The sequence below is a fragment of the Copadichromis virginalis genome, linkage group LG12 (genome assembly GCF_057382275.1).
Source record: "Copadichromis virginalis isolate Kocher_CV1m ecotype Utaka linkage group LG12, C_Virginalis_male_GT1.1, whole genome shotgun sequence".
NCBI classification, from domain to species: Eukaryota; Metazoa; Chordata; class Actinopteri; order Cichliformes; family Cichlidae; genus Copadichromis; species Copadichromis virginalis.
This window is the reverse complement of record NC_140629.1, coordinates 19,248,152-19,269,054: the sequence shown is the minus strand read 5'-3', so window position 1 is coordinate 19,269,054 and position 20,903 is coordinate 19,248,152. Positions and strand designations below refer to the sequence as shown.

General features: G+C 41.1%; 1 protein-coding gene across 5 annotated transcripts in view; it reads right to left on the bottom strand.

Moving 5' to 3' along the window:
• Window positions 1–1,296: 1,296 nt before the first annotated feature.
• Window positions 1,297–20,903, bottom strand: part of rhobtb4 (Rho related BTB domain containing 4) — a 39,356-nt gene continuing 19,749 nt past the window's right edge. For all 5 annotated transcript variants that reach the window (XM_085475169.1, XM_085475170.1, XM_085475171.1 and 2 more), the window contains 10 exons: window positions 19,178–19,379; window positions 18,882–18,985; window positions 15,100–15,285; window positions 13,895–14,714; window positions 13,492–13,711; window positions 12,405–12,523; window positions 7,923–8,073; window positions 7,546–7,634; window positions 7,290–7,395; window positions 1,297–6,764 (listed from right to left, as the gene is read on the bottom strand). In XM_085475169.1, coding sequence (XP_085331295.1) covers window positions 6,586–6,764; window positions 7,290–7,395; window positions 7,546–7,634; window positions 7,923–8,073; window positions 12,405–12,523; window positions 13,492–13,711; window positions 13,895–14,714; window positions 15,100–15,285; window positions 18,882–18,985; window positions 19,178–19,369 — 2,166 coding nt within the window. In that variant the 5' untranslated portion in view covers window positions 19,370–19,379 and the 3' untranslated portion in view covers window positions 1,297–6,585. The remainder of the gene's footprint in view (window positions 6,765–7,289; window positions 7,396–7,545; window positions 7,635–7,922; window positions 8,074–12,404; window positions 12,524–13,491; window positions 13,712–13,894; window positions 14,715–15,099; window positions 15,286–18,881; window positions 18,986–19,177; window positions 19,380–20,903) is intronic.

The following is a 20,903-nucleotide window of genomic DNA, read 5'->3' as shown; positions in this document are numbered from 1 at the left end:
TATAAAGTTTACGGCTCATTCGAGACACAAAACTATTTTATTGCTTTTCGGTTGACTTCTTTTTAACACATACCTATTTCTTTTCGAGGTATTGTGTCTTCTTCTAATAAACCTGTGCATTTATTTCTTTCCACTAGGTGGCACATGTGCACCAAACTGACGTTCAAACAAAGCCAAAGATAATATAGAAAAGGTGAGAGAACGGCTTAAGGTTTGTTTTGTTTTGCTTTTTCAAATTTAATAATGCAAAATTCCTAGAATTTACTCTAGTGGTCATTTATCTATATCATAGCGCATTGGTTTTAAAATACAGGCAGGAAAGGTCTGAACACTTGGAAACAGAATACTGGAACTCTGCTTCCTCAAAATAAAGCTTTACAGTGGGAACATCACATCACAGAAAAGCGGAAAACCGTGTTACTCCAGCCCCAGCACTATTTATGTATTTAATAATACACTGGGCATCAGATTAGTTAATACTATGAGCACTATGACGTATTCCTCCTTGAAACAGATGATTGTAAAAATTTAAAAGAAATGGCCATCAGCTTGTTTTCAAATGATGTTTTTTTTATCACTCATTCTCATTTGAGGACAACTCTCACTGTTTAAATAAAGGCTTCAGTTATAGTGGTACCAGCCAGTTTATTTTTACTTTGTTGGTTCGGAGCTGAACCTCCATTTGCGGCATAGATTCAAAAAGTGTTGGAAACACGCAAACGGTTTGTGTGCAGCTTGTCGCGCTGTGTGTCTGCTAGCTGAAGGTCCAGCTGCTGTCCTGAATGTCATAGCAGAAACTGAAACTCACACCAGGCAACATTTTTATAAACTGCTATGAGCAGGTGCAAACTGTGGCAGCTCTTAGCTGAAAGGATTGACACTGGGTGTGGGCTTCTGCTGCCATAGCCCATCATATGTTTTGTGTTCAGAGATGCTCTCCTGTGTAACTTGGTTATAATTAGTGGTAATTTCAAAAATTACACTTTCCTTCCTATCAGTTCAAAGCAGCCTGTCCATTGTCCTCTGACTTCTGACATAAAGAGTTATGGGTGACAAATTAGTTTTTACCTAGAGAACTGCCACTGACTGGATATTTTCTCTTTCCGGGACAATTCTCTGAAGATATGGTTTTTGGGAAAATCCCAATACACTATCTTTCTGTCAGTCTTGTTATTACAGACTCTTAATAGAAAAGAAATCCTCTTTATGTTGGAAATCCACTGAGGAGCTTTATCATGAGAACAAACAAACTAAAAAAAGAAAGACCCACAATGACGTCCATTCCAGGAAACAGCAAAAGATTAATAGTTTTAATAAAATTCATGTCAAACATTAAAATACTGAAATGGCAAAAAAGAAAAAAAAACCTTTTCTCTACATTTCTTTTTGAATTTATTTTTTATACAAATCACAGTGGTTCAAAAATATTACAAAATTTTCATTTCAAAACATTTTTTGCAAAAGCAGCAAAACATTCTGATTGTTGTAAAAAAAATTTGAAAGCCCTTAATAGTTTGTGAGTGTGGTGTGCTCTTTCTTTTGCCTTTTATTGTAATAAACACAATAACGTACGCAGTACATGTTATTAAGTCGTTTGAGTCGATGGAAACAAAAGTGCATAACAATACTATACAGTATATATGATCCACAAGTTACAGTATAGACCAGGGGGTTAATTCACACCATGTCTCTCTATATGAACACCTCTCTTTTCTTATACATGAATCTAATGAAGAGATACAGTGTGATGAGTAGTTAGAAGATGACAGGTTATGTCCAGCTGGGACGTGTATTAAATTTACAACACTTTATTGTACTTTGGAGAGTACCTACCTTCATTAAAGCATAATGCAGAATAATACAGATGTCACAGCTAACATCTGCCTTCAATCCAAGCAATCATTCACAGATGCAGTTCCCCAAATAAAAGGATACTGAAATAGTGGAAGCAATAGAGTGCACTACAGAATTTGTCTTAAAGACAAAGATTAAGTAGAGAAATGGAAAATTAAATGATATTTTGATTTGGATCAATAAAAACTGGTGTGTATATATATATGGACAGCATACTCATCAGACACATAATAGTCGGCTACATAATAAAATGTGCAGGCACCTGAAAAGGAAACGTTACTCTAAATTGCTGGTTTGCTGGGTTTCTTGGTTTATTTATGTCATCCGCTGTGTAGCTTTTGATGACGTCACTTAGAGAACTTGAAAAGCTCTGTATGTAATCACTGGAAGAATTGACTCCAATAGACTGTAACTACTTTTTGCATGAATAATAACATTAAAGAAACATAGGTCACTCCACATAAGCTCTAAGATGCTGCATATCAACCTACATTTATTTCTGCGTTCACATGTGTGTTACTTCTTGGCTTAACTGACTTTACTTTGTGCCCGGGAGGCTGTAAGTGCTGTGCCGTCAGCCTGAACAGAGCTAAAAGAGTGAAAATTCACTAAAGGCACAGGAGGAGAGAGACACCAGACACCAAAAACAACAACAACAACAACAACAACAACAACAACAACAAAACCCCAATCCCCCCCAAAAAGTGTTCTCTCCATCACCAGGTGTTACATTAAAATAGGGAGCTCAGGTCTCCAAGGAGGGAAGAACTGCTCCATCTCAAATAGCAGAGGAAAATGTGACAGTAAATACACTGTGATCAAGATAGATAGAGAGATCACGACAATACAAAGGAACTCTACCGCCAGTGTGACAACACATAACTTTTGCCTGTAGGAGTCAGTGTTGGGCAAATGTTGAGCTAAATAAAATGAACAAAGCTTACAGTTTTGGCTCTCCATCACTCCCTCTCTCAACTGCCTCTGGCCTGATGCTCCCTTTCTCGATGCCCTGTCACCCCAAATTAGCTTTCAAATATAATTACTGTTATCAATATTAGTGTTTTTTATGATTTCTATTTTATACATTTCCCACAACCCTGTCAACCTTCAGCGTTGTGATCCCCAAACAGAGTGACAACAACAAAAATTAAGAAACTGCTGTATATGTAACATATATCTAACTGCTGAAACATGCATCATGCCTTATACAATTCCTCTGTCATTACATGCAAACTAAATCCAAACATTACTCTTGGCTTTCAGCCGTTTAGCATCATATTCTTACACTGGATTATAAATCCTTGATTTCAACTGCTCTCTTTCTTTTTTTCAAGATTAAAGAAAAAAAAAATGACAGAAACAAGCTTCATTAAGTTTAGTAACTACAGTAACAGCACACATGGAGAGCTGTAACACTGCACCACAGGAACAGATCCTCTGCATTATTTTATCACGCTAACCTGTGTAGTGTATCATTTAGAGCTGGATGCTACCTTCAGCTGTGCAGAGCTAATTTAGCCAAAAGGGCATGTGCATAAAGCCACATAGCGAGGAAAAGAGCTACTGTGGAGTTCAATGCGTACAAGACCTTAAAGAAGCTGAAGAAGTTGTGTCGTCCATCTCGTCACTGAGATGTGGAGGATTTGAAAGACTTGAGTGGAAAAGTCATGCTACAATCTTCAGGTTTACAAACAATCTTACACAAGGATCAATCCATGCTAAGTGCAGAAAAAAAGAGGTATAGTATAGACACACGAAAAAGTGCATTCCAACTCAAATGTCATTGTAATGACAAGGGTAGGCCAGAAATTAACTTCACTCCAAAAGTGGTTGCACCCTCCCAGCGCACAGGCCAGCCAGCGCTAATTAATAAAAAGCTTTGCTTTCTCAAAAACAGTGGTTTGGAAGTTATAATGCAATTGGTGTTGTTGCTACCACTCAGTCATCTGGTCAGTGGAAAAAAACGTAACCATGACGTGAGTCCCGATTCAGAGAAAACACCTTACTCTAAGGCCAGCATATTCTACTATACTAAAAAAACGTTTAAAAGGCCATTTGTCTGCATGAAGTAAACAGAAGGCCAAAGGATTTTGCACAGGCAATCGTCTTAAAAATCCTTCAATAAGAATAATAGCTGAAGATGCATGAAGGATCACCACAGAAAATTTTACAGTTATGATCATGGCCATTGTCTACAGTGTCCTTCATGTCGCTGACTGCAGAACCAGTCTGCAGCTTTAAACTAAGAAGCTGCTAAAATCCCACTTTAGTTTCCAGTTTTGTCCATCTATAAGGCACCTGGACCAAGATAGGCTTAATGGGGACATACTAACCATTAACACCATTAAGACAAAAAGATTCTATGAGAAACTTAAAAGTAAGTTAATCAAAAACAGTCTTTCCTCTTCTTCAGGTCTCTTTTCTAAGTTCTCAAAGCCATGCATTGGGATATTTTTAACTATCTATGCATTTATTCAGGATATGTGTAATCCTGACTGAAATATGCTCACTTTCACTCTTTCTGGAGATGAAACAGCTCAGTTTGCACTTGAGTCTCATGAGGTCCTACTCAACTTCTACTTCAGGAGCTGACAATGACTTTGCACGGTAGAACAGACCAGATGTCTCACACAATCTATCTATCTAGTGCCTGGGTAAAGCTGAGGGGCGCAAACCCACAAATAGAACAACGTGCTAATAGAAATTCATCAACACATCTTTTTTCTTTTTTTCCCTCCACAATCAGTACGAAAGCCTGACAAAATTAGCACCCTCAACAGGAAAATCAGATTTGCTCTCATACGCAGCAATATACTGACAAGTTTCTTGAAACAACGATCACGCCTCCGAATTCAATCTTGATTAACGAAGCAACGTAGATCACGTTGTTTTTGAATCAGAAAGCAGCAAAAAAAAAGGTTTGTAACTGCTGTGGGTTAAATCAGACAAACCACACAATCTAAATATCAATGACCTATTATGACCTCTTACAGACTGTTAGTAAAGGAAGAAGAAACAATAAGGGTTAAAATGCTCCTATGTCAAAATTTAAAACCCCTCCTTAAATTTCTCCATTCTCTTTGCAGGTAAACACAAAAAAAATACACAGGTTCTTGAGTGTGTTCTTCCGAACACCATCTTACTGTGTCTTCAGCACCATTTTCAAATTGAGCAACAGAAACGAAGGCAATGTTCAGAAGTGACGGTTTTTCTCCTGACACCACAGATTAGAAACACCACCCATCCAAAGGATTCAAATATTTTTCTGCCTTCTTCTCCTACAATCACTTTCACTTCTCTCTTACACCCCTTCTTCCTGAAAAAGAAAAAGAAAAAAGAAAGAAAGGCAGGAAGGAGGCAGAAATAAATAGAAGAAGAAGAATCACAGCTTTGGTATTAATAAATCTGGTGATATATAGTTGTTGTTTTGTTATAAATGCACTAATAACACTGCGGGTGCTGAAGTTTTGTTTTTTTTAACACTGCAAGGATTGAAGTTATACTGGCAATCTCATCAAATGAAAGTATAGTGCAGAAGACACAGGCCTAAAATCCATTAGTGTGAAAGATAGTGTCAGGGCCCTGAGCAGTGCTGCCCCTAGTGGTGTAGGGGTATAAAGGCAGGCTGGCTGAGGTGCTTCAGTGTAACATAGTGGTCGTGGACGTTACAAGCGCAGTTGTTTAATACTGAATCCATCATTCCTCCATGGCGGAGGTATCAAGTAAGGCTGGCCCTCTTTGCCCCCTATTGCTGTGGTCATTCGAGGGTTTCGAGCTTTTTGTTTAGTTTTTGTTGTTTTTTTGTGGCTTGGTATGCGCAGCAAAGGATTGGGAAGTGCACGGGTGGGTGATAAACACCAAGAACCACCACTTCGGGATCACCGAAGGCTATGATCAATCCTCTTGACAGGAGCATTTTAACGTACTAATTGTTTTAGAGTTCCCCCTTGCCAGCAAACCTCGGCTCTAGATTTACAATCACATCTCATGTGGTTGTGACGGCAATCATCAGCTTCCTGGAAGTAGTATGCGCCATTTCACCTGATAAAAGTTTCCTAGAAGGCGCCAAACATAAAAAAACAAAACAAAAAAAACCAATGTTGGAATAATAATTACATTGTCAGTGTCAATTCCTGGGAATACAGTGCTGGTTTTTTTAAGGGGGTGGAAAATGGGCATAGGTCTGTGTGTGCATGCTAACAGTCTGTATAGAAGTGAAGGCAGAGGTAAGCTCCCCCAAGAGAAGCCGCAGTGGTCAATGTGTAATAGTCATTAAGGTCAATGTGAAGGATGGAGACTGAGAGAAATAGAGAGCCCTTGCTCCCAGTCCAATCACTCACGCGGCTTAGACACTGTGAGTGCTGGTGGAGGGACCGAGCTCTTCTGGAGGGACAAAAGGGGCTGCACTGCAACCTCAGGCCATTATCAAACAGGGCGTTTGGGAAGCACTCAACTTGGACGCATCACTCGATCACAATATACCGCACACATACAATCACACCTCCATGCACATACCCATGAGTTGAATCCACACGTGTCACACAGGATAGCAAAATGCATTTGTGTGGTCACCCACACTTATAAAGAGGCACATACATTCCCCCAAACATACTGACATCCAGGCATATTAGCTCTGAGGGTCATTTATCCACTAATAGAGGGGTTCGGGGTAATTCTCCTCTATATGTGTGGAGGTGGATGGGGAGGTGCAACTTTCCAGGTTGGGGCGCTTTAAGAGACATGTGGAGAGGAGGATGGATGCCTCCAGAAACACCAGCCCCTTTTGGTGTGTTGCTTGCGCAAGATCTCTTCTTCACGTTCACGTTCCTTCTGGGAGCGCAGGTAGCGATCCTCTTCCTTCAGGAACCACACGGGTGGCCAGCGCTGCTTCTCAAAGTGCCTCTGGTTTTCTGCAGAGAGCAGAGCAAAAAAAAAAAAAAAAGGCATGAAAAGAAAAAGTCACTGCAGAAAAAAAGCAACATGAAAACTCTCTGTGTCATTTCAAGATGTGCGCTGATGGAATTAAAGAGTGGTCGAGATCACCTTTTCTGAATAAATGGACATTGTTTCATTTAATTGGTTTCATTTATTCAGTACGGAAATAACACAAAACTTTGGTTTGGCATTCAAATCCTTTTAAAAAGAAATTATTTTAATTGTGATATAACTGACTGAAAACGTTTTCTTCGTCAAAAAAAAACAGTAGGTATGCAGCCTCAGTGCTTATCCAGACAAAAAAATATTTCAGCCCTCCCACTCCAACCAAATGTTTGTGATGATCAAGTCACACTGTGTTGCAGTCCATTAGCAGTGTGTTTAACCCAGAAAATGTACATTCTTGTAGCACTGCAAAGCAAAATAAGGTCCCTACTTTTTTCACTGAGAGAAAAGCTACGTGTCTAAAAGGGATTTGAGGGAGGCAGTTTATTCTTTACCTGGAGATATGGCCTTCATATCTTTGGGAAACTTGCGGCAGATGCTGTTATAATTAGTACAGATGTGATGGAGACACCAAGCTGATAGCTGCTTTGCGTTGTGGAACTGCAAAAAGAGAAGCAGAGAAGAAATGAGGAGTTACAGAGCTGAAAAAAATAGCATCACTATAAAAATATGGATTCCCCCTTTAGCAAAAATGAAAGTAATTCAGCGTCATTAATGAATTATAAATAATTTGTTATTTAAAGGACAGACCTGTGCAAGTTCAAGGTAAGCCAACACCTGCCCATCAATGTCAATTCCTTTCACTGCCAGTCGGAGAAGCTCATCCACAGCGTGCTGCTCTGAAAATGCATAAAAATGGAAACAATCATGTCAGTATTTCCCATTTGCATGCAGCACTTGCACATGGATATCTTTTCTCCCAGTCCTAAATTCTTAGTCTTTAAATCTGCACTAGATGCAAACAGAAGGCTATACGTAAAAATGTTACAGAGTCACTGATAAAAGGAGCAAAGTGCAAGTGATAAAACACTATCAAACGCATGTTCTGTCACATGAAGTGAGAACATGATATTTAAATGAGAGGACGTTCCTTCCTGTGCTCTCAATATGACAGAAAGGATCCCTACCGGTGAGGGCGACGAGACGTGGCAAACAGAGACGGTTGGCCAGAACGATTAGTTCCATGGGCTCCAGACCAGGACAAGGCGTCAGGAGGCCACAGTACAGGAACTCCAGCACCCCTCGCATACAGGCTGTACTGGTGTTAGGGATGGAGACCTGGAAATTTATCATATAAAGGGTAAACAGATCAAAAACAAGGCATGAGATATAAAAAATGCATTGCAGACATTCATTTTCATTAGATATATCCCAGCGGTCCCCAACCCCAGTACCGGTCCGTGAGTCGTTTGGTACCGGGCCGCGAGAGCTGAGGCTCAGGTGTGAAATGTATAGTTTTTAGGGTTTTTATCGGTTTTCAGCGTTATTTTGTTATTGTTTTTATCGTTAACTCGGTTTTCCTGGGTCTTTTCACGTGTGTTATGAATAAATCTTCTTTTTTTCGGTACCGGTACTAGTTTTATTTTGTTGTATTTATCCGCGACACCTTAAAGGCCGGTCCGTGAAAATATTGTCGGGCATAAACCGGTCTGTGGCGCAAAAAAGGTTGGGGACCGCTGATATATCCTCACATGAGTGGTCCTTATGTCAAAAAACACTGCATATTTGTATGTGTCTTCTGAACTTACAATTTTTGTGTTACGACAAAAAAACATGTTGGCAAATTCTGACATGTGGATTGTAATGTTTAGTAAAGGGTAAGGTTTCAGTAATACCAATGAAAGCAGCGCTGTAGGTATCTGGAGGTAAAGGGCAGAGGACATACTGTTCGCATTCCCTTTGATCTTGGCTCAGATGAGGGCTCTATCTGGCTCGTGATGTAAGCAATAGGGCTAAATCCAGATAAACCCCACATACATACAACCGTGCAATGTGGTGCACAGGGAAAACACAAACCTAGCCTCAATGTGCAGACTAAGACACTGACACAGATGAGACAGACTGTGGCAGCGTTCGTCAAAGAGATATACTATGTAGTTCATCTCATTTAGCCACACTCTGTTCTAATGATAAAATAATCTATGACATTTTATCTACTAACTGTTATCAACAAGTTAAGCTAACAATGAGAAAAAATAGCACTCCAGATTCTCACACTTAAAAAGCAGCCTAAAAAACAAGATACTTTAGGCTAATGTTTATAGTTGGGATATGGAGTCTTTTTCTTAAGCTAATTCTTAAGTAAAATGTTCAGCCATATTGACACTGACGCTGCCATAACATCACTTAGACCTGACCATGCTCCTCCTCCACCACTTTTCGGTGGTAAACAAACACATAAAAGCAAAACATCTTAATTACTGCAAGGCTATAACCAGATCCACAAACTAGATGACCGTCTAAGCCTGGGAAGGACAGGAGGAAGGATTATGAGAGTGATAACCTGACCTCTTCAGGAGCACTCTGCCTCAGTGTACCCACTGAGGCACTCACCACCCTTCACTCCTATAGCCAATTAGGAGAATGTCAGCTTAGTGTGACCTGTCGTTATGATAAAAAAAGACACAACGTAGAGCTATGGGTGGCCTCCCAGCTGGATCAGGAAGAATTAATAGATGGACAAAGTCACAGGTTCCGAAAATGTATGAGTACGATCTGTCGGCTCTACTCTTGCCATCATAACTGTTCATTTGTAAGTTTAGTGAAATTTGCAATTACTTGCAAAGCTGCAATGACTAAAAATAAAAGTGCAAATGACACATTCAGGCATAATTTCAACCCTACTCTTCCTGTTATATACAAAAAGGTAGTCAGGAAAAAACAGCGTGCAGCATCACCATAAATGTGACAGAAAAGGGTTAAAAGGGAGAAATTTTTTTCTCACAGTTAAAAAAAAAAGGAGTATGACAGAGCTGCAGAGGCTCTCACACTTGATAGACTAGTCTTTTCTCAACATGTAATACTCCACCAGGATACACACTCCCAGGGTGAACACAAAACCACAGACACACACCTAGTAAGTAATCCATGGGTGTACCATGACACAATCAGCGGTCTATCCACAGACACAGCAAACCACAAGAGGTGTCTTTTAACTTGTGCCTTTTGAACAGTACACAATAGAGAAAATTACACCCAGATCACCTTTGAATTCACAAAGAAAAGAAAATCCTTAATGTATGAAATCATTGTACCAATGTTATACTAAAACCAATGCCACAAAAAGTGATGGGGATTTTAAGCACATTTTTTTGTGAGACTCAACTTAATGCTGCTCTGCACAAGTCAAGAATAGCTGTGCAATCGCAGTGCAGCATGAACACCGAAATGTGTGAGCACAAAAATACAGAGAGGGAAGTGTGCCATGGGCATAAAAATAGAGAAACACATCTCTAATCACATGATGCTCTCCCACTTAGAGTTAGGGATTATTAATTTATATATATTTCACAAATATATAAAATACTTACTTCAAACTAATGTGATGGTAACATGATAAGGCTGTTTATTAGCAATGTATTGCCTGTATAAAATGTATCTAGTAGATGCTAATAAATGTGCATTGTGCATTACCTAAGTTTGAAATATAAGTTGTTTTTGGATAACGATAATGTATTATCACCAGATTAATCAGATTCTTTCTTGTCATATTCAGATTTTTAAATTCATTTTTATAAAAATATCACATCATGTTAATACGTATGTCAAATGTGCTCAATGTTCAGGACGATGTGACTAAAGCTAGATCATCTGCTGTTTTAGGGTTGAGCAGTTGTATTGTGTCATGCTCTTAAAGTTCTGCTTCTATTTAAAGACCAGTGTTTGGGGTTTTTAATAGTGTGGTTTAGCATTCACTTCATATGCGCAGCTCACAGGAAGTAAGACACATTAGAGTATGGTAACTTATGGTCTTGTAGCAAATTTGAAAGAAGCAACTTTAAAAGTCAGCAAGCAAAGCAAGAAGTGCACCATCCTGGTGAGATAAACAACAGCTTACAAATTAGGAGTAAAAAAACAACAACATGTATTTAAGATAAAGCAAATCAGCAAGCAAATAAAATAAAATAAAATAAAACAAAACAAAACAGCTGTTCATAAACAAAATTGCTGACAGCATCATTGTCCGGTCAGGCTTTGAATCTTTGTGTCCAGACCACCTGTCCTCTACGTGCTGCCAGCCTCATGCCATTAACATGAACTGTTTAGTGTAACCATAGACACCAGCAGCCCACCACCAGCAGCAAACACTGCGTCCCCTCACTGATCCCGATGTCCTGTTTTCACTAGTGAAAACAATAGCTGCAATGGTTGTTTTTGCACACAGACTCATGTGGTGTGTTCCAGAAAGAAATCCCATCCATCTGCATGTGCAAACAACAAAAAAAGCAATGCTTTTCTTGACCACAGCTTTATCTTTACCAATTGCTTCAGTTCCAGAAAACTTCCAGAACTTCCAGGGGATTGGGTAACCTAAACCTGCTGACCTTGAGAGTAACCATACCCAGTGGGATCTGGTTCAGCAACACTGTCCGAGGAGTATCAACTCAGTGACAGCCTTTAACTTCCTCTCTGGTTATGTCAGACACATCCTGCACCCAGTAACCTCCTGAAGCTAAACCTCGGGTGATTGCAGCATAAGAAGTCTGACTAAATTTTACTACCCAGAAAAATTTTATGAGAATTTCCCTGGGGCTCACATAACCAGAGAGGAAGTTAAAGGCTGTCACTGAGTTGATAGAAGATGAGAAGAGTTAGTGCAAAATGTGAGCCTTCAACCTATTGACACAACACGATACGCTGTGGTTCGCGTCAAACCACAAAAAACAGGAAGTCAGACTCAAAAAGTTCACATCTGTGTCTTTGTATGACTGCATATTTGTTTTTATGTATACAGGCTATAGACATAAATAGCCAGCTCTAATATAATCAGTGCAAATCATTACACTTTATGGCAAATAATAATGCTTGTATATGAGTTGGGATAAGCCAAGCAGTACTCATGTGCAGGAAATTTGTGTATACGGAGGTGCGGACGTGTGAATTATTATGTAGGTCAATTCTCATGAGCCGTAAAGAGTTTCAACCACATCTACAAGTAAGTAAAAGGTTTGTAGGGCAATCTGATAGCATGGCTAAGATAGCATAATAAAGCTGGTTTTCAAAAGTTTCTAAAAAATAAAAGAAAAAGAAATATCTAATATAGCTCAAGTGTTCTTTGCATCTCTTTTCTAGAGAGCTTATCCATTTAAAGGTTGTTGGATCATATCTGCTACAAATGGGCTTTGGTACACACATAAATACCCTGTTATTATAAACATAAATTATTTAATATTAGTTAGGCTATTAGCCATAAACTGGCATTTACAACATTTCTAATCAATTTCATCTAAAAGGTTTTGGAACATTTCAAAGTGGCCTTAAAAACGTTTCTTGCTAGTTGTGAGTTACTACTGGGAATTTAGCAGGATTTAGGACACGGACACTCGATCCCTTCTCAAAACTTAAAGGTAACTCCATCCTCGACTTTTTCCCACTTTGTCTGAGCTCACCTCCTCAATGTAACTTTCCATGAAAGAGCCACGGAACATGGCCGCCATCCAGTCGCAGCTGGAGATAAGCAGGGGCTTGTGGCCTGGGAGACAACCATCATCCAGTCGGAACACCACATCTAAAACCGGGGCGGAAAAGAGCGTTCATCTCGTGGTATGCCACAGAAGCCCAAGCTACAGAGGGGGAAAGACGGACAAGGCAGACGCCCAGACACACACAAAGACACACGGAGACAGACAGGAGGCCAGACAGACACACACAAAGACACAGGTAGACAGACAGAGAGATAAATTGACGGGGGGACAGAACAGCTTTTGACATAGAGTAAGGGAAGGAGAGTAGATGCAAGGATCACAGAGAAAAATCCTGTGCAAACAAGAGCTTTGATAGAGGAAATGTTTAAGTGACATGAAAATACACTAGCTTCTCCACTGCAGTTCTTAACGTGCCACATGTTAAACTACACCTGTTTTTAATTGAACATTTAATAAGTCATGGGAACATTTCTGCAATTTTTAGATTATTGAAAACTTAGATCCACTAATGTTAATAACGAACACGACACAAACAGTATAGAAAGTAATGAAATTGAGCAAGGGTTTTTTTTTTTTTGTCAGAAATGTCAGATGTTCACCATTAGCTGGAAACACTGTGGCAACATGCATACACAACAGCTCAGGAGGGAGGGACGACAACACAACACAAATACAGGATACACATAACACCCAACACAAAACAATGTGAAGCAACGGTCAGTCATCAAAATGTTTTGACTGTGATTTTGAAAAACATATGAATGCATTTTGCATAGCAAGTACTACATGGAAAGAGAATGACCAAATGTAACACAGGGTGTACATTTTCAGAGAGTGAAAGAGAGTGCTGTTTCCTGTCTTCGTCACATGGTCTCCTCAACAACCTCTCGTAACCCTCATTCACTTCTCTTCCCCACACAGACACATGTATACCCAAACACAGACAGACACAAAAACACATACTGATGCATATATGGAAAGCATATACAGTACAAAAAGACCAGTGTTATTGAAAGCATCAAGCCAGTGAGCGGATGGCATTGTGGTTTACCAGCAAATGTCCCCTTATTGAGACACTCCTTGATGCGGTTGGCTCTGCGGACGTGGAAGGCCTTGGTGATCTCCTGGTTCATGAAGCTTTCTCTGTTCAAAACATTGGCCACCATCATTCGCAGGTCAAACACCTCAAGTAGCTCCGCGATGGTGGCGACCTGCATCAGATCTCCTCGACCCTCATCCAAACTGCCGGTGTATAGGTACTGAAGCACAGCCTAGAACAAAAACCAATCAGAGAGGTCAAATATACAGAGCTTTGGAAAGATGAAATCTTTGTTTGTTTCTTTGCTTCTTTTGATTATCAAAGGCTAATCTGCACTAAAATAATGGTGCAGAATATCTCACATATTCCGATCAATAAAATTATTTTCTCAGTAACAGTGTTTTAACTTTATCACCTTGAATGGCTCCTCCTGTATAAGTGCATCCATGGCTACCACAGTCATGAGTCGTGGGTGTCCAGTCACGGGATCATCTATGTGCTCCAAACAAACACTCAAGAACCCCCTTCCCCATCCTGAAAGTGCTCGCCCAGTCCCTAGTGCTCCCATGGAGTACTGGGCTCGAGAAGGAAGTGCATTATCACTCTGGGAAGTCCTCAAAGAGCCCTGCTGGCGCAGCTGGGGTTGATTCAGGCCTCTCACTCCTCCGTCAACCCCATCTTTATCAATATCTAGGCTCTTAGTACGTCCAGCTTGCTCCTTGGCTCCTCTCCGGCTCTGCTCGTCTTCCTCCCCGCTCTCCGATTTTTCCTTGCTCTCCTGTTCCTCCCCCCATGGCCCGGTACACGATCCACCGAGATCAAGGGTGAAGAGGTCATAGAACTTGGAGCAGGATGTAGCCAGATAGACTTTGTGTGCAAAAACTCGAGTAGTGCCACCTTGCAGAAGGAAAAGAACATCAGCACACAGTGGCTGACAGAAAAGGGAGTCGGGGCCCTCGCCGTCTGTTAGAGGCGGGTCTGGGATGCCCACTATGGGGCGTGGTGGCCGAGGAGGCAGGAATGGCGCCTGGAGGAGGGGCCTCTGGACCTTCTTCAGGTGCGACTTCCAGAACTGCAGATGTCGACGGGAGATAAGGGCAGCACGGATTGCATTGTCAAAAACATCTTTGACACCGAACTGGGCAACGATGCTGGTCTCATAGTAGGGAATACCAAGTTCTTTTGCCACCTCGTGGCCTCTCTCTGGAGGAAGGATATCTGTAGGTTTGATGGGTCTGTGAGTGAGAAAGACATAACAATCATAATGATGACAGCAGTCAGATAAAGAACCGCAAGCAATATAATTAGGTGCACAAAACAATGCTATAAGAAAGCGGTATTCATCTCAGTGCTAGTTTTAAGAACAGCTAACATGATGTCACTGATGACATCAGTGCAAGCCAATCTTTTTCAAAAGAGCAGAAAATTGACCGTTTTAACCGTTTTAACTTTTCTTCACAACACAAAGCAAAAACGCATTAAAATTGCCTCATTTATGGTGATTTAGTTCCTGCTGCTGATTAACCAGGCATGCACATCACATGCACATCTCACTGAAGCCACAGGGTCAAGGTTCCCTCTAAACCCGTCTGTTAATGCCTAATGTAAAATGCAACTCACTTGGCTAGCGGTCGGCGCGCCCGGTTAACAGCATCCAGGTCGGCGTAGCGCAGATCCAGCTGGCAACCAACCAGGATGATGGGCGTCCGGGGACAGAAGTGCTTGATCTCCGGGAACCACATGGTGCGGACGTGGCGCAGGGAATTAGGATTAGCCAGAGAGAAGCAAAGCACCACTACATCAGACCTAAAAGGGTGGCGAGAGCAGGGGTGAAAAGAATATCAGTGATCTCTCAAAAGGCAAAAAGAGAGGAGGGCTGATTTGTTATGTCATGAGCAGAAGATGCCAGTCATCAGAAGACATGTGGTCTTTGATGGCATCAAGGAGACAGAGATAAAAAAAGGAAATGAAAAGGATCGGTGCTGATTCAACGGACGTCTTGTCAAGTTTATGCTTAAAACATACATGTGTGGATGAAGCTTTTTTGAGCTGCTGCAAGGCACTGCAGGAGCATGGACGGTGCCAGTGAGAAAGCTGGGGTCAGAAGACGTGTGTGCGCGAGTGGGTCTGTGTGTCTGTGATTCTGGGCCTCTGGGCTGCTGATTTGTCTGGCCTGCCCCTCTCTCTCTCTCCCTCTCTCCCGCTCTCTCTTACGTAAATCTCCATAAGCCCTTCAAGGCTACATGGACCACAAAGAGAAAGCTAAGAATAGATCAAAATGCACACACACACACACACACACACACACACACACACACACACACACACACACACACACACACACACACACACACACACACACACACACACACACACACACACACGGAATTACATTTTCTCCTTTTCTGATGTGTTTGAGCAGGCAGACGGCAGCACTTACAGCTGTTCTCCAGAGTTGAAATTTCTGTGACATGTTGGTGCAGGCATTTCTCTTACTAGGTAATGTTTGACTGAGCTTCGTGCCAGCGGGATGGATCATTTAGTGCCTGTGCAATGCTGACGAGGCAAAAATGCTCAATTGCTAAATGATCTGCTCCTCACAACAGCGCAACAACACAGGACTTCTGATCCCAGCAGCACAAGACTACTAAAGACTTATGTAATTTGTGCACTAGATTAAGCATCGCTGATAACTTGAAGATAATTAAATATACATATGTTCCAGTTTTTGTCAGGCACACATTGTTCATCAGACAGTGGGAGAAAAGCCCATTAATGAATCTGAGAGGATCATTAAATGCCACTTAAACTTGTCTATTTCCTTTGGCAAAATACCTTTGCTCTAGAAAATATGACCCACTTTAATGAGCACACAAAGGCAGCACTGTAAGAAATCCAAATATACTCTGACTACTTGACTAAAACGTGAAAATCTTTTAACAGGAAGCATCCTTGAAGAAGAGGGACAAACAGCTTAATTTACAAGTAACACACAAAGGCAGCTAACCTGACGTCCCCTCTTCTTTAAAGGAAATGAAACCGAACTGCACTAAATCAACTGTGACATTTTCGGCAGTGCAGACACGGGTTCCATAGTCCTCTTTACTTTCACTACATAATCTCTGCAAAGCTTCCACTGGCAAGGATGTAATATACAATACTGAAGTATTACATCACTGCTCATGCTCTCTCTCTCTCTCTCATACACACACACAGGAACTCCCATTTGCACTTTGCACAAGGATCATTGCCACGGCTTAGGCTATTTGAGGTCATGTTATGTGTACATGCATCGGATCTCGTGGTTTGTTTGTATGTTTTTCCATTTAAGATCTAGGTCTTGCTGCGTGGTCAACTTTACTAAAGCAAGTGGCACCATATAAATGCAAACTGTAAAGTCTTTTTAATTTGTTCATAACAAGTTGTAGTGTCTTCATTAATGCTGTTGCTGGACTGACAGGCGATCCTATTAACACTACAAACATAATGTAGATTATGTAACTAATCTAGAATATAAAAATTGTCAGTACATAATGGCTTATGACGCATTCAAATATAAATGCATAAAAATTTGTTTTCTTTTTGGACACGTGATATATGGACCAACAGGTCATCCTTTATATGGATTATATTTTTCTCCTATCTGCATTTTGTGAAGACCTGCCCCAGTCTGCCTCTAAATGTACAAACAAAGTGGATTTGTATCACACTGGCAAATCATGCTGGAAGTGCTTCAATCTCTAACTTTTTGTTTTTTTAAATTTCTGAATCTCTGCTGAATGAAAAACTTTTTAACTTGACCTATTTTCACTCTGTGTTTATTTTCCCAAACTGAGTGTTCCTCTTCTAACAAGCCATGTGACAATCTGGGTATCATTTGACAATGTGATGTTTTGAGTTTTGATATCAACAAAAGGCTGGGTTAGGAGGAGCAAAGTGTCAAGGGCACAACAGAGCCTTATGATGTAAATTCGGTTAAGGTAATGAGAGAGGAGGGGGAGGTGAGGTGAATCAGAGGAGCCTGAGGACAGGATGGAGAATAAAGCGCGGATCAGATGAATGGAATGGGAGAGAACGAGGATGAGTGGGAGGGGAGCCAGTGACACTGGGCACGGAAAAACAGCTGAGCTGGCGTTGTGTTTTTATCAGCTGACTGCAGGCTGACAAAGCATACAGGCCATGCAGACAGACACATGCACACACGCACGCACACACCAAAACATATACAAATAGAGGCATATCAATGTGCACATGTACAGACACTTTGGCCTAATTTGTATCATAGCAGCAAAACAAGAACAAAATGAACAAATGAACTACATGCTACTTGACAATAAACACACCTCAATAAACACCTCTCACTCAAACACACCTGACACAGGGACAAGGTGACCTGATACACAAAGTGCATACACCAGCCTAATCAGTGTGATCCCAGTGTTTTTTTTTTAATTAAATTACACTAAATTGCAAAACAGATCTAAAACAAATTCACATTTTCTGTCTTTTTCTTATTTAATGGTTCAGGTTTTAAAGCGTAAACCATCTGAATCTGGCCTGAGACATTCTAAAATAAGACAACTCGCCAAAGAATATCTTAAGGAAACTTTATTTTAACAAAACGAAGGCTAATGACCGCAATGACTCGGCACTTCTGTTTAACTTACCTTACGTATGACTGAGGGAGGGATCTGGGTTTGTTTGCTTTTCTTAAGGATCTTTTTTAAGGATCCACCCATTGTTGGTAAAACATACAGCAGAGTGCAATATAGAGTACAGCAGCCTTTTTAAGCATGGTTAAAATGTATCCTTTCTTTTTTTTATTGTTCAGTTTGATGTCGCTGGCCAACTTTTGCTCGGTGTGAATCGAATTTCTATCTGCTGAATTTTGCTTTGGCAATAAGTACTTTTGCATTTCATGCCAATGAAGCAGCTTTGATAGAGGCACGGGAAATAAGAGGATGTAGCGATGATCCAATCACATCTGAGGGAGGAGGGATGTAACAGCTTGAGAGCAGAGTTCAACTAAAAAAGCATGGCAGCTGGATTACACAAAAAGCAACTTTTGGGTGAGGGAAAGTTACACTGACATGTTTCTGTGGGTGTAATAGATTGGTTGCATTCTGCTGAAGAAGCCAACAATGAATTTGGTGATATGTTAGCCCACGTAAATTGTGTTAATGCCTTACAAACTACACAGCCAACACAAAGCAATTCCTTGGCAGCGCCAATTAAAATGGGAAACTAGAACAACACGCTTTAAGATAGTTAACCTTGTGGTCAGCCAACAAATGGTGTTACCGGGTCAGTAACGAAGTTGGGGCAAGCGGATAGCTTCAAACGGTGTTTGTGTGTATATGTGTGCGTGTGTGTGTTTTTTTTCACTGAGTGTATCTGCTCACCTGCCATAGGCAAAACGTCTGTCTTTGTGATGATCCCCGAATGTGTCCCATAACCTCAGGGACACACTGACTTCATCCACTACATCACGAGATCTCTCTAACACCTGCAACACAGACAAATATTTCTAAGTGGCCTGCACAACATTTTCAGTGTTGATAATCTTTACTTACTTTTTATACATATGTGTAACTACTATAGCCTGTGTTTCGGTCTCTGTACAATGCCCAGAACTGTACCCAAATCTGTCTATGCAGCTCTTTCTGAACTGTGTTTGACTCTGTGTGCATGTACCCACCTCCTGGCATACACGGTACTGGTCGATGGCCCAGACGGTTGGCACGTGGGTGGCAAGCAGCTGATACTGTGTGAGGGTGGCATTGCAGGCCCGGGCACAGATTAGCCTGGTCTTGCCTACTGCATTATCCCCTACCACCACACATTTAATGGTTTCCACATTGGGCCGCTCATAGTCTGTGTCTATATCCATGGAGAGGGCCCTGGAAAACACGAGAGAAGAAAGAATCAAAATGAGAAGTGGTTAATTCAACAGTCATGAAAAACAAAAATAAAACAGCATTTGATAAAGAACCACAGGAAGAATGACACTGCATTTTGACACTGACAACAACATCAGGCACAGTAGCCGCTAGCTGTCGCCCAGCCCAGCCTAGGGGAGCTTTGTTAAGGATCTAAGCCCCCATAGCTGTGCTGCCCAGTGTATTCAGGCTTCTGCCAAACCCCTCAACAGAACACATGGTTCACAGGCTGAGCAAAAGAAGGACCACAGAGCTATTTCTGTAACAGCACAGAGAGAGAAACATAGAGAAGGGGGAGGAGGTGGATGGACAGAGGAAGAAGAACGAGACTTCCCTGGAGTTTACTATTCTTTTCTCCCCCTTTCTGCTCCTCTTTTGAATCACTCAGAGCATTTTCATTTTAGAGAAAACATAATACGAGATGATGAAATCTAAGTTGGCTGTGCAAAAAAAAGGGAAGTATAAACCCCCAGACCTTTCTAATGAGCATTTTTGGTCTTTCATGCATCATCATTCGTCTTCTCTTGGCGTGGCAGCCATGTATGACCACCTGTCACCTCTGTACTTAACCTTGGTGCAAAACGGAAGTACTGCACAGGTCACCTGATTTCCTCTTTTAAAACCAAACATCACTCTGAAAAGCTTACCAAAATCCCCTTTCCATAAACTGCTTACAAACATTTCTGACATGTCAACACACATGTTAATACCCATTTTAAAACTTTCCTGGAGAAATCTGTGCTATTACAAAACCGACACCACTGCCACACCACACCACAGACGCAGTTCAGTCTGTAGCCAGCTAATCAGTCCATTCGGGGTTGCGACTTATTCAAAACCCAAACCAAGGCCCCCGTAAATAGAGCATCTGAAACATTTATAAAGGCTCTGGTTTGTTGTTCCAATGACGTGGATGCCAGTGCAACACTTCGGTCCAGCAGTGACAGACACCAGCAGCTAAAAATGGCATCTATTCATCAGACACATGAGCCATGTGTGCGCCCTGCTATTCAGCCATGAACTGCTCTCAGTGTAGCCATACACCTTCACTTCATCTATATCACCGTTGCTTTATTTCCCTCGAGACCTAAGACATCGATTTTCTTTGTCAACAACAACAAAAAAGGCTTGACGTTTTCCAATTTCCTGTCAGAGGGGGGTCCCGTTTACGTCAGCCAGGAAGTACAGAACAGAGATTCTTTTGTTTACCTGAGCTGTCAAAGAAGCAGCTTCCTGAACCCTCCATGTGGATTTATGACTTTCAGAGTTAAAAATATCCTTTTCCCTTGCCACCTTAGCTGTCACACCTTCAGACGCACGTACAACAGGTAGAGGAGAGAGATAGAGAAAGCAATAAAAAGATAGTGCAACCTGGCAGTTACCTAACAGCTTTTTGGCTAATGGTGATGGCAGTAGGCTTCTTAGTGCTGTTTTTAGAAAACTAAACAAGGATAAAGGGCCAACTGTGAATCCTGACTTATCACA